The sequence below is a fragment of the Gymnoscopelus braueri genome (genome assembly GCF_963280865.1).
Source record: "Gymnoscopelus braueri genome assembly, chromosome: 18".
Taxonomy (NCBI): Eukaryota; Metazoa; Chordata; class Actinopteri; order Myctophiformes; family Myctophidae; genus Gymnoscopelus; species Gymnoscopelus braueri.
Genome location: NC_137618.1, coordinates 1102296 through 1114231, shown reverse-complemented (window position 1 = coordinate 1114231; position 11936 = coordinate 1102296). Strand labels below are relative to the sequence as shown.

General features: G+C 41.7%; 1 protein-coding gene across 1 annotated transcript in view; it reads left to right on the top strand.

Moving 5' to 3' along the window:
- The window catches only part of LOC308105811 (low-density lipoprotein receptor-related protein 1B-like), a gene marked incomplete at its 3' end in the record, with an annotated part of 706266 nt that overhangs the window by 288943 nt on the left and 405387 nt on the right, over positions 1-11936 (top strand). Inside the window, 2 exon segments of the mRNA XM_080456736.1 lie at positions 1492-1728; positions 4574-4754. Of these exon segments, the coding sequence (XP_080312862.1) occupies positions 1492-1728; positions 4574-4754 (418 nt within the window).

Genomic DNA, 11936 nt, shown 5'->3' with positions numbered 1-11936 from the left:
ACAATATAGAGCTATTTAACACTGTTACTGAACAAACACTCTATAGCAATGATTACTATCACAATATAGAGCTATTTAACACTGTTACTGAACAAACACTCTATAGTAATGAGTACTATCACAATATAGAGCTATTTAACACTGTTACTGAACAAACACTCTATAGCAATGAGTACTATCACAATATAGAGCTATTTAACACTGTTACTGAACAAACACTCTATAGTAATGAGTACTATCGCAATATAGAGCTATTTAACACTGTTACTGAACAAACACTCTATAGCAATGAGTACTATCACAATATAGAGCTATTTAACACTTATTTTAACCAAAGTAAATCACTTACCCTTCCTTTAGGTAAAACTATAGCAATACCACAACATAAACATACTCTGTTACAAGTAAAAGGCCTGTGTTCAAAATGGTACAAAAGTATTGGCATCAAAATATACCTAAAGTACCAACAGTGAAAGTACAAAATGTTTGAAAATAGCAGATCTACAAGCTCACAACGCGTCGCCAGAGCCATCTGGGAGAAATGCGGGGCCCTGTGCGAAGTCGCGTGCGCGCGCCCCCATCCTAGCGCGCACTAAACGTGATTCTGTTCACTAAAAAAAAAAAATTTTTTTTTTTTTTTTTTTTTTTTTGCGGGGCTCCCCCAAGTGCGAGGCCCTGTGCGGCTGCACCGTTCGCACTACCCTTCCTGCGGCCCTGCGCGTCGCCATGCAACGCATTGTGAGCTTGTAGATCGGCTATTTTCAAATAGCCTAGGTATAAAATAGGGCTAAAATGGTTAATGCATGTTTCATAATGTAATAATTTATATCTGCAAAGTATACTAGTCACTAAAGTTTTCTAATAATTGTAGTGGAGTAAAAAAGTACAATATTTGCCTCTGAAATGTAGTGGAGTAGAAGTAAAAGTATAGACAATTGGAAATACTCCAGTAAAGTAAAAGTACCTCAATTTTTTTACTTTAAGTACAGTACTTAAGGACATGTACTTAGTTACTTTCCACCACTGCATGTGCGTGCGAGCGTGTGTGTGTGTGTGTGTGCGTGCGTGTACTTGTGTGTGTGTGTGTGTGTGTGTGTGCATAAAGACTTAAGCCAAACTATCACCATTGTCTGTGTTTGCTCAAGCATTTTTCCCCCTTTCTTTCCTTCCTCCTTCCCTTACTGTCAGGGCGGTTATACAGCAGAAGTGTGATTGAGGGGGGAGCGTATAGTCATTGGCACTGATTACTGGCTCCATTAAGGTGAATGGATGGCCCAGGGCCCGGCTCACAGATAAGAACAATGTGGCCCCGGTAAAGGGTTTAATGCTGGGATCAGCATTGATGAATTGGACCAATTAATTGACAATAAGAGTAAAAAAGGTTCCCCTTGCTGTCTCTTTGCCTGTGTGTGTGTGTGTGTGTGTGTGTGTGTGTGTGTGTGTGTGTGTGTGTGTGTGTGTGTGTGTGTGTGTGCGTGTGCGCGCATACAGAGCCCAAAAACGATCTGTTCCTGTTCTACGGCAAGGGCCGCCCGGGAGTCATCCGGGGTTTGGACCTGAACGTGAAGTCCAGCAACGAGCACATGGTCCCCATCGAGGACCTGGTCAACCCGCGGGCCATCGACTACCACGCCCAGTCGGGGTACGTCTACTTCGCCGACACCACCAGCTTCTTCATCGGCCGGCAGAAGACCGACGGGAGCAGCCGAGAGACCATTCTCAAAGACGGTACGTACAGTACGGGGGTCGAATTCAATTCCCTGTTTGTCGTCATGCCAGAAACAAACACAGTTTGCTGGTCAGTTTAACCCTTTAAGACCAGAAACGCTCTTTGGCTATTCAAAAATAGCAGATCTACAAGCTCATAGCGCGGCACCGAGTGCCGCGGTAATAGCTTGTAGATCAGCTATTTTTGAAAAATCTGGAAAATGTGTACAAATCTTTGAATATATATATATTTTTGGTAACATTTGTAACTCAAATCTTAACAGTTAAAAAAAAATATATATGTTCTGTAATATCAGTGGTTCTCAAACTTGTTTCATGTCAAGGACCCCGACAATGATATGTATCTGTCCGCGGACCCCCTCCCCTTCTCAACATATTTTGTTCCCCAGAAGCAAAGATTTGCACACATTTTCATTAAAAAACTAAAACAAATTGCAGATCTACAAGCTCATAGTGCGGCACTCGGTGCCGCGCTATGAGCTTGTAGATCTGCTATTTTTGAATAGTCAAAGAAATCTATAAAATGAGACCGATGCGTTCCCGGTCTTAACTCTTTCACTGCCAAGAGTATTTTCATAAAGTACTCCCCCAGTGCCAGCGATTTGCGTGTTTTTTAATTTTGTAATTTTTCACTCAAATAAATTCTCTGATTGCGGTTTTAAACACATAGGACAGTTGTACCAGCAGAGAGCAGCAAATCGACCCATTGAGCACCTCGCTGACTCGCTCGCCCCCTCCCTAACAGGCCCACGTCACATCCGGTCATGAACCGGATGTGACATTTTCGACAATCCCTGATCGGCCTTAAAACGATGTGATACACGACTACGATGACTGTTCGTCACCCAGACTATAGAAAATAGAAGTGGAGCTCTGCGTTTCTGCTATTTTCGCTATTCTGGCCGAAAATGACCGCGGGAAAAAAATGAGAACCGGAAACGGAATTTGCGTCATGAAACCGGTACCCAATGAGTCTGAAGGAATCAGAAAGTGAAAGTGATCATGAAAAATAAACAGAATAGCGCGACAACAGTAAAAAGTAAAAACTCGGGATTTATCGTTCTGGCAGGGAGGGTATTCAGAGAAAACTCGGGATAACTTGGGGCTTGGCACTGAGAGAGTTAATGGATTAAAGAAGGCTGTTTGCATGTAATAGCTTATATAAGCAAAACAACATGTTTTAACAATGCTGTAATACCTAGGCTTTTTACCTTTTTAGCCTTCAGTCCCCAAAGTAATTTGCATTATAATGCCTCAAACCACTTTAACATGCTTCCAAAAACACCTGTGAATGTGTGTTGTGCTGATGTGTATTTAACTCACTGTACAGTGTCTCTTTCTGGCAGCATATCTACTGTATTTAACTCACTGTACAGTGTCTCTTTCTGGCAGCATATCTACTGTATTTAACTCAGTGTACAGTGTCTCTTTCTGGCAACATATCTACTGTATTTAACTCACTGTACAGTGTCTCTTTCTGGCAGCATATCTAGTCCACATCAGATCTACTGTATTTAACTCACTGTACAGTGTCTCTTTCTGGCAGCATATCTACTGTATTTAACTCACTGTACAGTGTCTCTTTCTGGCAGCATATCTAGTCCACATCAGATCTACTGTATATAACTCACTGTACAGTGTCTCTTTCTGGCAGCATATCTAGTCCACATCAGATCTGAATAAATACTTCCATTGAAATGAACGACCACAGGAGCTGGTTGTGGATCACTGAACATTTTTGCATTAAAATGTTCTTCTCTTGTTTCAATGAACAAAGGACTCCCACACACTGTATTCTCTACTTGCAATTAAAATATATATTTAGTTTTTTTATTGGGAACAACGTTACGGTACACAGACCTTCATCAGGTTATCTAAAGGTCTGTGGACCAGAACGTTGTTCCCAATAAAAAAATAAATTTTTAATTGTAAGTGAAGGCGGTCCTTTCTTCTACAATGAAGGGTCTGTGGTCTTTTCCAAAGCACCTTCTAGGTGTGCAAAACGGTTCTGTCTTTTAATTCATTAAAATGTACTATTTTATATGAAAGTACAGGATCAGAGATACACATTTTAGGAATCACTTGCTGAGTGAACTTAAATGTTCACTCAGAGATCAGAGGCTCCCCAGATTTTCTCTCTTTATCAGCATTCAGAATACATCTTAGGAAAGATAAGCAGCATTTAATTAGAATAATATTTTTCTGAAAATTTTTAAAACATGAAACTTCACACAAGCTCTGATTTGGCCGTCACTATTTTCAACTGGGGGTCAGTTGCAGTGCAGTGGTGTAAAGTAACTAAGTACATGTACTCAAGTAATGTACTTAAGTACAAATTTGAGGAATCTTTACTTTACTGGAGTATTTTCAAGTTTCGGTACTTTTACTCCACTACAATTATGTGAAAACTTTAGTTACTAGTTACTTTGCAGATATAAATTATTATATTATAAAACATACATTATCCACTTTAACCCTATTTTATACCTAGGCTATTTGAAAATAGCCGATCTAGAAGCTCACAACGCGTCGCATTGCGACGCGTTGTGAGCTTGTAGATCAGCTATTTTCAAACATTTTAGTACTTTTACTTTTGGTACTTTCGGTATATTTTAATGCCAATACTTTGTTACTTTTACTCAAGTACATTTTGAATACTGGACTTTTAATTGTAACAGAGTACATCTGCATTGTGGTATTGATACTTTTACTTAAGTAAAACATTTGAGTACTTTTTCCACCACTGGTCAGTTGTCACAAAAGGGATGAGAGGAGAGAGGAATGAAAAGCATGAAAACATACAAATGTGAATGTGACGCTAATTTGATTAGTATTTGAATTTTAGATCTGGACAACGTGGAGGGGATATCTGTGGACTGGATCGGGAACAACCTGTACTGGACCAACGACGGCTACAGGAAGACCATCAACGTGGCCCGACTGGAGAGGTCTTCCCAGACCAGGAAGACCCTGCTAGAGGGAGACATGTCCCACCCTAGGGCCATCGTGGTGGACCCCCTGAACAGGTCAGGAAAGAGACCCTCAAGATATCCTCGCATGATACCTGTGTGGTTAGAAAGATATACCATCTGTCGCCTCACAGCTAGAAGGTCCTGGGTTCGATTCCCGCCGGGTACACTGTGGGCACTGGGGGGTGTGTCCTCTCCTCCGCGTCATCAGTGCCCATAGCCTATAGGTGGTGTTGGCGAAAGGGCCTTTCTCCTAGGGTAGTTAATACCCTCACAAAAAAACATGCAGTAATCCTGGTCTCTATACACAAATCCACAGAGCGCTGCCCTGTAGGTGGCGCCGCCATTGCCGCGGTGTCAGACTCGGTCAGCTGCTGCGGTTCCGTCCGTCTGTTGACGTTACTCTTTACCTGCTTGGCTGTTGGAGCAGCCATAAACTACACAGGTTCATCCCCATTTTATGTACATCTTTGTAAAGTTATTGTTAGTAAAAGTTAGTAAAAAGCAGGTGAAAGAGTAACGTGAGCAGTCAGTGACAGCAGCTGACCGAGTCCGACACCGCAGCAATGGCTGCGCCCCCTACAGGGCAGTGCTCCGTGGATTTGTGTATACTGCCTCCCCCTGGTCAGCCGGGGCGACCGATGGAGGGGAAAGGAACTGGTTGAAATAACGTGTTCCTTCCACGCGCTACGTCCTACCGGGGAAACTCCCCCCTGTCAGGTGAAAAGAAGGCTTGTTAGCTCTCAAGCATTGAAGGAGACATGAGCTCGGCTCTGGGCTCTCCCTAGGCTGGCAGAGGGAGTGTAGCGGCCAGGATTACTTAGACAATTGGCACTGGGTGGAAAAAATGGCGTTACAAAAATCGTGGGATAAAAAAAGAAGGGAAAAAAAAAGACATACAAAAACATACCAAAATGTTACCCACAATTCCTCTTTTTACCCACAATTCCTCTTTTTCTTGCAAAAGAGGAATTGTGGGAAAATCTAAATCAAGATGGAGATATACATCTCCCCAAATACACAAAAAGACAGTAAGTGCTGCTTTGACGTTTTGACGGTTTAATTTCAACAGATCTACCAAATGTCTACCAATATATGAATCTATAGTACAGAGGGGAAAAAAATAGAAAGGAAGAGAAATGCTGATTTCTCAGTATAGCTGGAAGCTGCCGGGCCAAATTTTCCAGATGATGGATAACATAAAAACGCTGGCCCACATTAAAATGCTCCAGGATTCTCAACCGTACAGTACATATCCCGCCAAAATTCTTGATACAGCATCACCGGGGTGTAAAGTGTAGTACGATCTTTGATATTACCATAGCTTACAGCTATTAGCACTTCAGTTCCTTCCAAAATGATGGGGATGAGAGATAGAGATAATGGTCGGTCCTTCTTCTTCTTCTGCGTAAAACGTGATGGTTGATGCTTTGGCACTCGCTGGTTTTTAATTAATTCCCGGATCCTCAGAGAAATCCTCTCAGTGTTTTCACACCCTTACATTTAACCCCTTAAGACCGGGAAAGCATCTGTGATTTTAACCACTTTAACCATTATTTTATGCTTTTGTTTTTGAAAAATCTTGAAAATGTGTGTAAATCTTTGAATATGTATTATTTTAAAGGGAACATGTTTTACTCAAATCTTTGCTTCTGGTAGGGGTCCCTGGAACAACATATTTTGAGATGGGGGTCCGCGGCCAAATATAATAACATTTTGGGGGTCCTTGACACACAAGTTTGAGAACCACTGATATTATAGCAACATAGTAAAAAAAAAAAAAAAAAAAAACTGGATTTAGAAGACATTTGTAGAATCCCCTAGAAGCAAAGATTTGAGTTACAAATGTTTGCTTTAAAAAAATATATATATTAAAAATATTTGCACACATTTTCACGATTTTTCAAAAATAGCAGATCTACAAGCTCACAGCGCGGCACTCGGTGCCGCGCTATGAGCTTGTATATCTGCTATTTTTGAATAGCCAAAAATAAATCTTCCAAATGACACAGATCCGTTCCCGGATTGAATGGGTTAACAGATGATGATGACTTCAAACCATAAAGTGTGAAGAATAGTATTTAATATTGTTTAGTTTTTTTTCTTTTTCCTGTGTTTTCCACACAATGATTCATAGCCATCCAGAGCTTATGTGACATCTGACGTGCTGCCAAAACGTGACATGCTACAAGCTGTTGTGCATCTTTCATGGCTCGTTGTCGTAGATATATATTATGCAGTATGCTCGCTAAGATGACTGTCGGCATAAATGGAAATCCTAAGCTAAGCCTTTTGCCTTAAAACTGGATTTGATCCAAAAGAGACAGAATTTACCTGACAGAGGGCATGCAAGCGTCTGCAAAGCCCTTTAGGTCAGGATGTTTCAAATGTTGACACACAGATTTGTGATAGTGTTTTTACACACAGTCACGCAGTTCACACACAATCCAAACTCACTTGATTTCAAGACCAAGTGCTGCAGTTTAGAATCTTCCCCTGAGGTGAAAGCGGGCTGAATGCGCCGACCGCGTCAAAGAAAGCCAGCTATACCGTTGCTGTGGTGGAAAAAGTACCCATATATTTTACTTAAGTAAAGGTAGCAATACCACAATATAAAAATACTCTGTTACAAGTTAAAGTCCTGTGTTCAAAATGTTACTTGAGTAAAAGTACAAAAGTATTGGTATCAAAATGTACTTAAAGTACCAAAAGTAAAAGTACTAAAATGTTTGAAAATAGCAGATCTACAAGCTCACAACGCGTCGCATCGCGACGCGTTGTGAGCTTGTAGATCGGCTATTTTCAAATAGCCTAGGTATGAAATAGGGCTGAAGTGTATGTTTTATGATGTAATAATTGATATCTGTAAAGTAACTATTAACTAAAGTTTTCAAATAATTGTAGTGGAGTCGGGGACAAAATATTTGTCCCTGAGATGTAGTGGAGTAGAAGTAAAAGCATAGACAATTGGAAATACCCCAGGAAAGTAAAATTACATCAAAATTGTACTTACGTGCAGTACTTGAGTAAATGTACTTTACTTTACACCAATGGTTTTACACAGTCACGCAGTTCACACACAATCCAAACACACTTGATTTCAAGACCGAGTGAGTGCAGCAGTTTAGAATCTTCCCTCGAGGTTAAAGAGTTGAAAGCGTCAAAGAGTCAAAGAAAGCCAGCTAAATATACCGTTAGGTGCCGTGCTGCCCACTTCACAACAAAGTAAATGACTGATTCATCCATGAGAAGAGTTAATTCCGGGCTCTGCCTTGTGTCTTAGCCTGTCTGACTGCTGGGGCTCTCCTTATACTGCCAGGAAATAGGATTCTGGCCTTTGCACAACATTTCATTAACCCAGTAAGACCGGGAGTGCATCTTTGTCATTTTTTTGATTTATGCGTGCCGCGCTATGAGCTTGTAGATCTGTTATTTTGTGAAAAATCTTGAAAATGTGTGCAAAGCTTTGAATATATATATTTTTAAAGCGAACATTGGTTACTCAAATCTTTGCTTCTGGGGATTCTACAAATGTCTTAAAACGTACGTTTATGCTTCATGTCAAGGACCCCCAAAATGATATGTATTTGGCCGCGGACCCCCATCTCAAAATATTTCGTTCCAGGGACCCCCACAGAAGCACAGATTTCAGTTAAAATGTTCTCTTTAACTCATATAGTGCCAATGACGTCTTTTGACGGCCGTTTTCAGTGCGCCATTAGTGCCAATGACGTCTTTTGACGTCTCCTAAAAAAAAAATATATTTTCAAAATAAAATTTTAATTTTTTTTTTTTTTTTTTTGTTATTTTTTTTTCTTTTTAATCTCAAAGGAACTAGGAGAAAACGATTTTCAAAAAGTTAATTCTCCATCCACTTCAATGTTAAAATATAAACGGATAATTTTTTTTCTCCGTTTGATCCATAATGCCTTTGGCATATGGATCAACAAGCTGAAATAAGCCTGGCAGTGAATGAGTTAAAAATATATACATATTCAAAGATTTGCACACATTTTCACGATAAAAACAAAAAAAGCAGATCTAATAGCGCATGCTTGAGCTTGTATATCGGCTATTTTTTAATAGCCAAACTATAAATGCAATAATGGTTGAAGGGGTTACACAGATGCGTTCCCGGTCGTAAAGGGTTAAGACACTGCGCCGAGATAACTGGCCAACACTGAGAGAGGTATCATTTCCTTTTTGTGTCGAAGAGTTAATCACGTTCACATTGACCCTCCCACTGACAACACATGATTAGAAAAAAGGGGGGGTTTTAGGGGTTGGTGTGAGTGAGGAACCAATCGGCATGCGGCTGACAGTTCCTTTTGATCTCTATCTGGCCCTGCTGGATGGGTCTCTCCAGGTGAAATGACTGTGGGCCCTCCAGCTGATTTTCTTGACTATGTTCTCGCCACTGTATTTTCCGCACCGCTTGCCACCTCCAGCCTGTGTGGACGCGATAAGGCTTAACTTACTCCATGCTGACTGTAAGCCAGTCATGCCACACTCCATCTCTGATGTTAGCTCTCGCTCTCGCTGGTTCATAAAGTCATTCACCAAAGAAAAAAAAAGGAAAAAAAAAACATCTGTAGCCTATAAACCAGAAACACATTTGATTTGATTTGAGTGCTACTTTTATTTCAGCTTTGGTTAGTTGTCAACGCAAGTTAGTGTTCTTGTTTGCGTGTGCGTGTGCGTGTGCGTGTGCGTGTGTGTGTGTGTGTGTGTGTGTGTGTGTGTGTGTGTGTGTGTGTGTGTGTGTGTGGGGGGGGGGGGGGGGGGGGGGGGGGGGGGGGGGGTGTGTGTTAACTGTCTTTGTGTGTTGAGTGTGTGGATGCATGTAATGTCTGCATGCATGGATGTTTATTTGAGTTCGTTTTAGAAGCACGTGTGTGTTTGTGTGCTTGCTTGCTTGTGCGCACGTGTGCATGTGTGCATGCTTATGTGCATGTTGAGTGTCTCCATGTGCATGCATGTAAAGTGTGAATGCATGCATGGGAATTGTGCATACCTACGTATTTGTGTTAGTGCGTGTGTGTGTGTGTGCGTGTGTGTGTGTGTGTGTGTGTGTGTGTGTGTGTGTGTGTGTCTGTGCGCTCGTGTGTGTGCAGCCAGTAATGAATAATTCATGGGGTCATAAAGATGACTGGTGGAGACAGAGGGAGTCTTCATTCACTCCCCTCTCTCTCCCATTCCTTTTCATGTTAGTGTTCCCTCCGCCAGGCTTCCATCATTGATGAGAACCGCGGGGCCGCGTGGCTCCGTCTGCAACGCTCAAACACAGCAAATCCCCTGAGCCCGGTTACTACAGAACAGATCACGTCAAATCGTTGACCCAATCACTTTTCAAATACCACCACGGCCCCTCTGAGGATTGCACCGGAGCTTAACTCAAGCTCATCGTTGCTCCAGACATACAAGGGACTTATTTATCTTGGTGGCGTCGAGTCGACCAGATTGTTTTTTTTTTCTTTCTTTTTTTGCATTGATGCTCATAAGAGGAAACGACACTCTGTTCATTTCCATCTCCATGGCCCGGGACAGCCTGGCCTTTCTGGGCTGACAGGGATATTATGTTGTTTGCATTACACTGATAAGGTAGCGGAGTAACAGGTCTAGGCCAGACTACCTGTCATAACTCAAAGGCAAAGCAACTCACAAAACAGATTGTTTTACACAAATACTCTTTCATCAATCTTTTTAAGCTATGAACAAAAAAAGACCTCCTGACTATACAGTATAGTATGTACTATGTATACAGTCATTTTCTATGATAAAAATACAACTTATCTTTTTACTAGAATGGAAGACGTGCGTCCGTCCGTCCGTCCGTCCGTCCGTCCGTCCGCCCCCACCCCTCTTTTTCTGTTAACATACGGTACCTTTTACTGATATGCATGGTCTTGAATGTATTATGTACGATATGTATTGTATGTCTTACCGATGAATTGAGTACAATGGACCACAACGGAAACGAGCCCCCTGGTGCTTTTCGTGTTAATCCTTTTTAGCATAACTTGTATGTAGCTGACTGTAGCTACAGTACTACAAGTAAGACGCGCGAACGCTGGAAGCGAACGCAGCTCGAAAATATTGTGTATTTACGGACTTGTAATCTGTGTTATTTCACCGTGATGGGGAGTGAACATTGACTGTGTGTGTGTGTGTGTGTGTGTGTGTGTGTGTGTGTGTGTGTGTGCGTGTGCGTGTGTGTGTGTTTTGCAGGCTGTTGTGCATTTTAACACATTCCATGCCAGACGTTAATCTCATAATGTACTCACCAGTGCCAACGTGTTATTGTTGTTTTGTTTTTTTTTCACGTCGCCATAGACCTTGTTAAAATCCTTAAGATTGAGCTGTGCACTGTTTGTAAACATCGCGGACGTCTCACTGATTCTACCAGTGAAGACCACGTGTCAAACGGGGCATCCATGTTGTAGTTAGAACGGTTTAAGTTAAACAGTGATATGCGAGGAGAAAAAACTACAAGGAGAAAATGGAGTTTCATTTTCGTCATTAGAACGAGGGCCGACGGGATCGGCAAAACCGGATCCCAAATAATTCCGTTTCCGGTGGTGCTACCGGAAACGGAAGTAGATCAAAAATTTCCGAAAGTGCACTTTTGGTGAAATCAAGTAGATCTACGCGATTGGCACGTGGCGGCTTTAAATAGGTTCGCGTAGATCTATGCGATTGGCACTCAATGTGTTAATCAGAGCATTGTCTAAATTCCTGCACTCTGGCGCCCTCTGGGGGCCAGAGTGCAGGAAGCACAGTGCATGCACACAGAGCCACAGACACACACACACACACAACCCGAGCATGGTTACATAGTAAGCTCCACTTGGTCGGAGGCGCGTTCGCAACTACCTGAAATGTTAAATGATCTTTTTAACTTATTAAAACCGGGAAAGCATCTGTATCATTTTAGATTTTTGCATCGGCTATTTAAAAAAAATCACTTCCAGTGTGAAGTGGGCGGTGTGGTCATCACAGTGGTCATCAAAGTGATGGAAGCTCACTTTAAAAAAAATTTTTTTTGAAGTGCACAATCCTATTTATAGGTTATTAATGTCATCATGTGTCTCGCTAGCCAATCACAGTGCTGAATAGAGTCAGCCAATAGAGTCAGCCAATCACAGTACAGCTAGGGGTGTACTAATGAGCCAATCACAATACAGCTAATGCGGTGTCCCAACCCCACTTATAGGGGCGGCTACACCGCCCCCAAAAAAG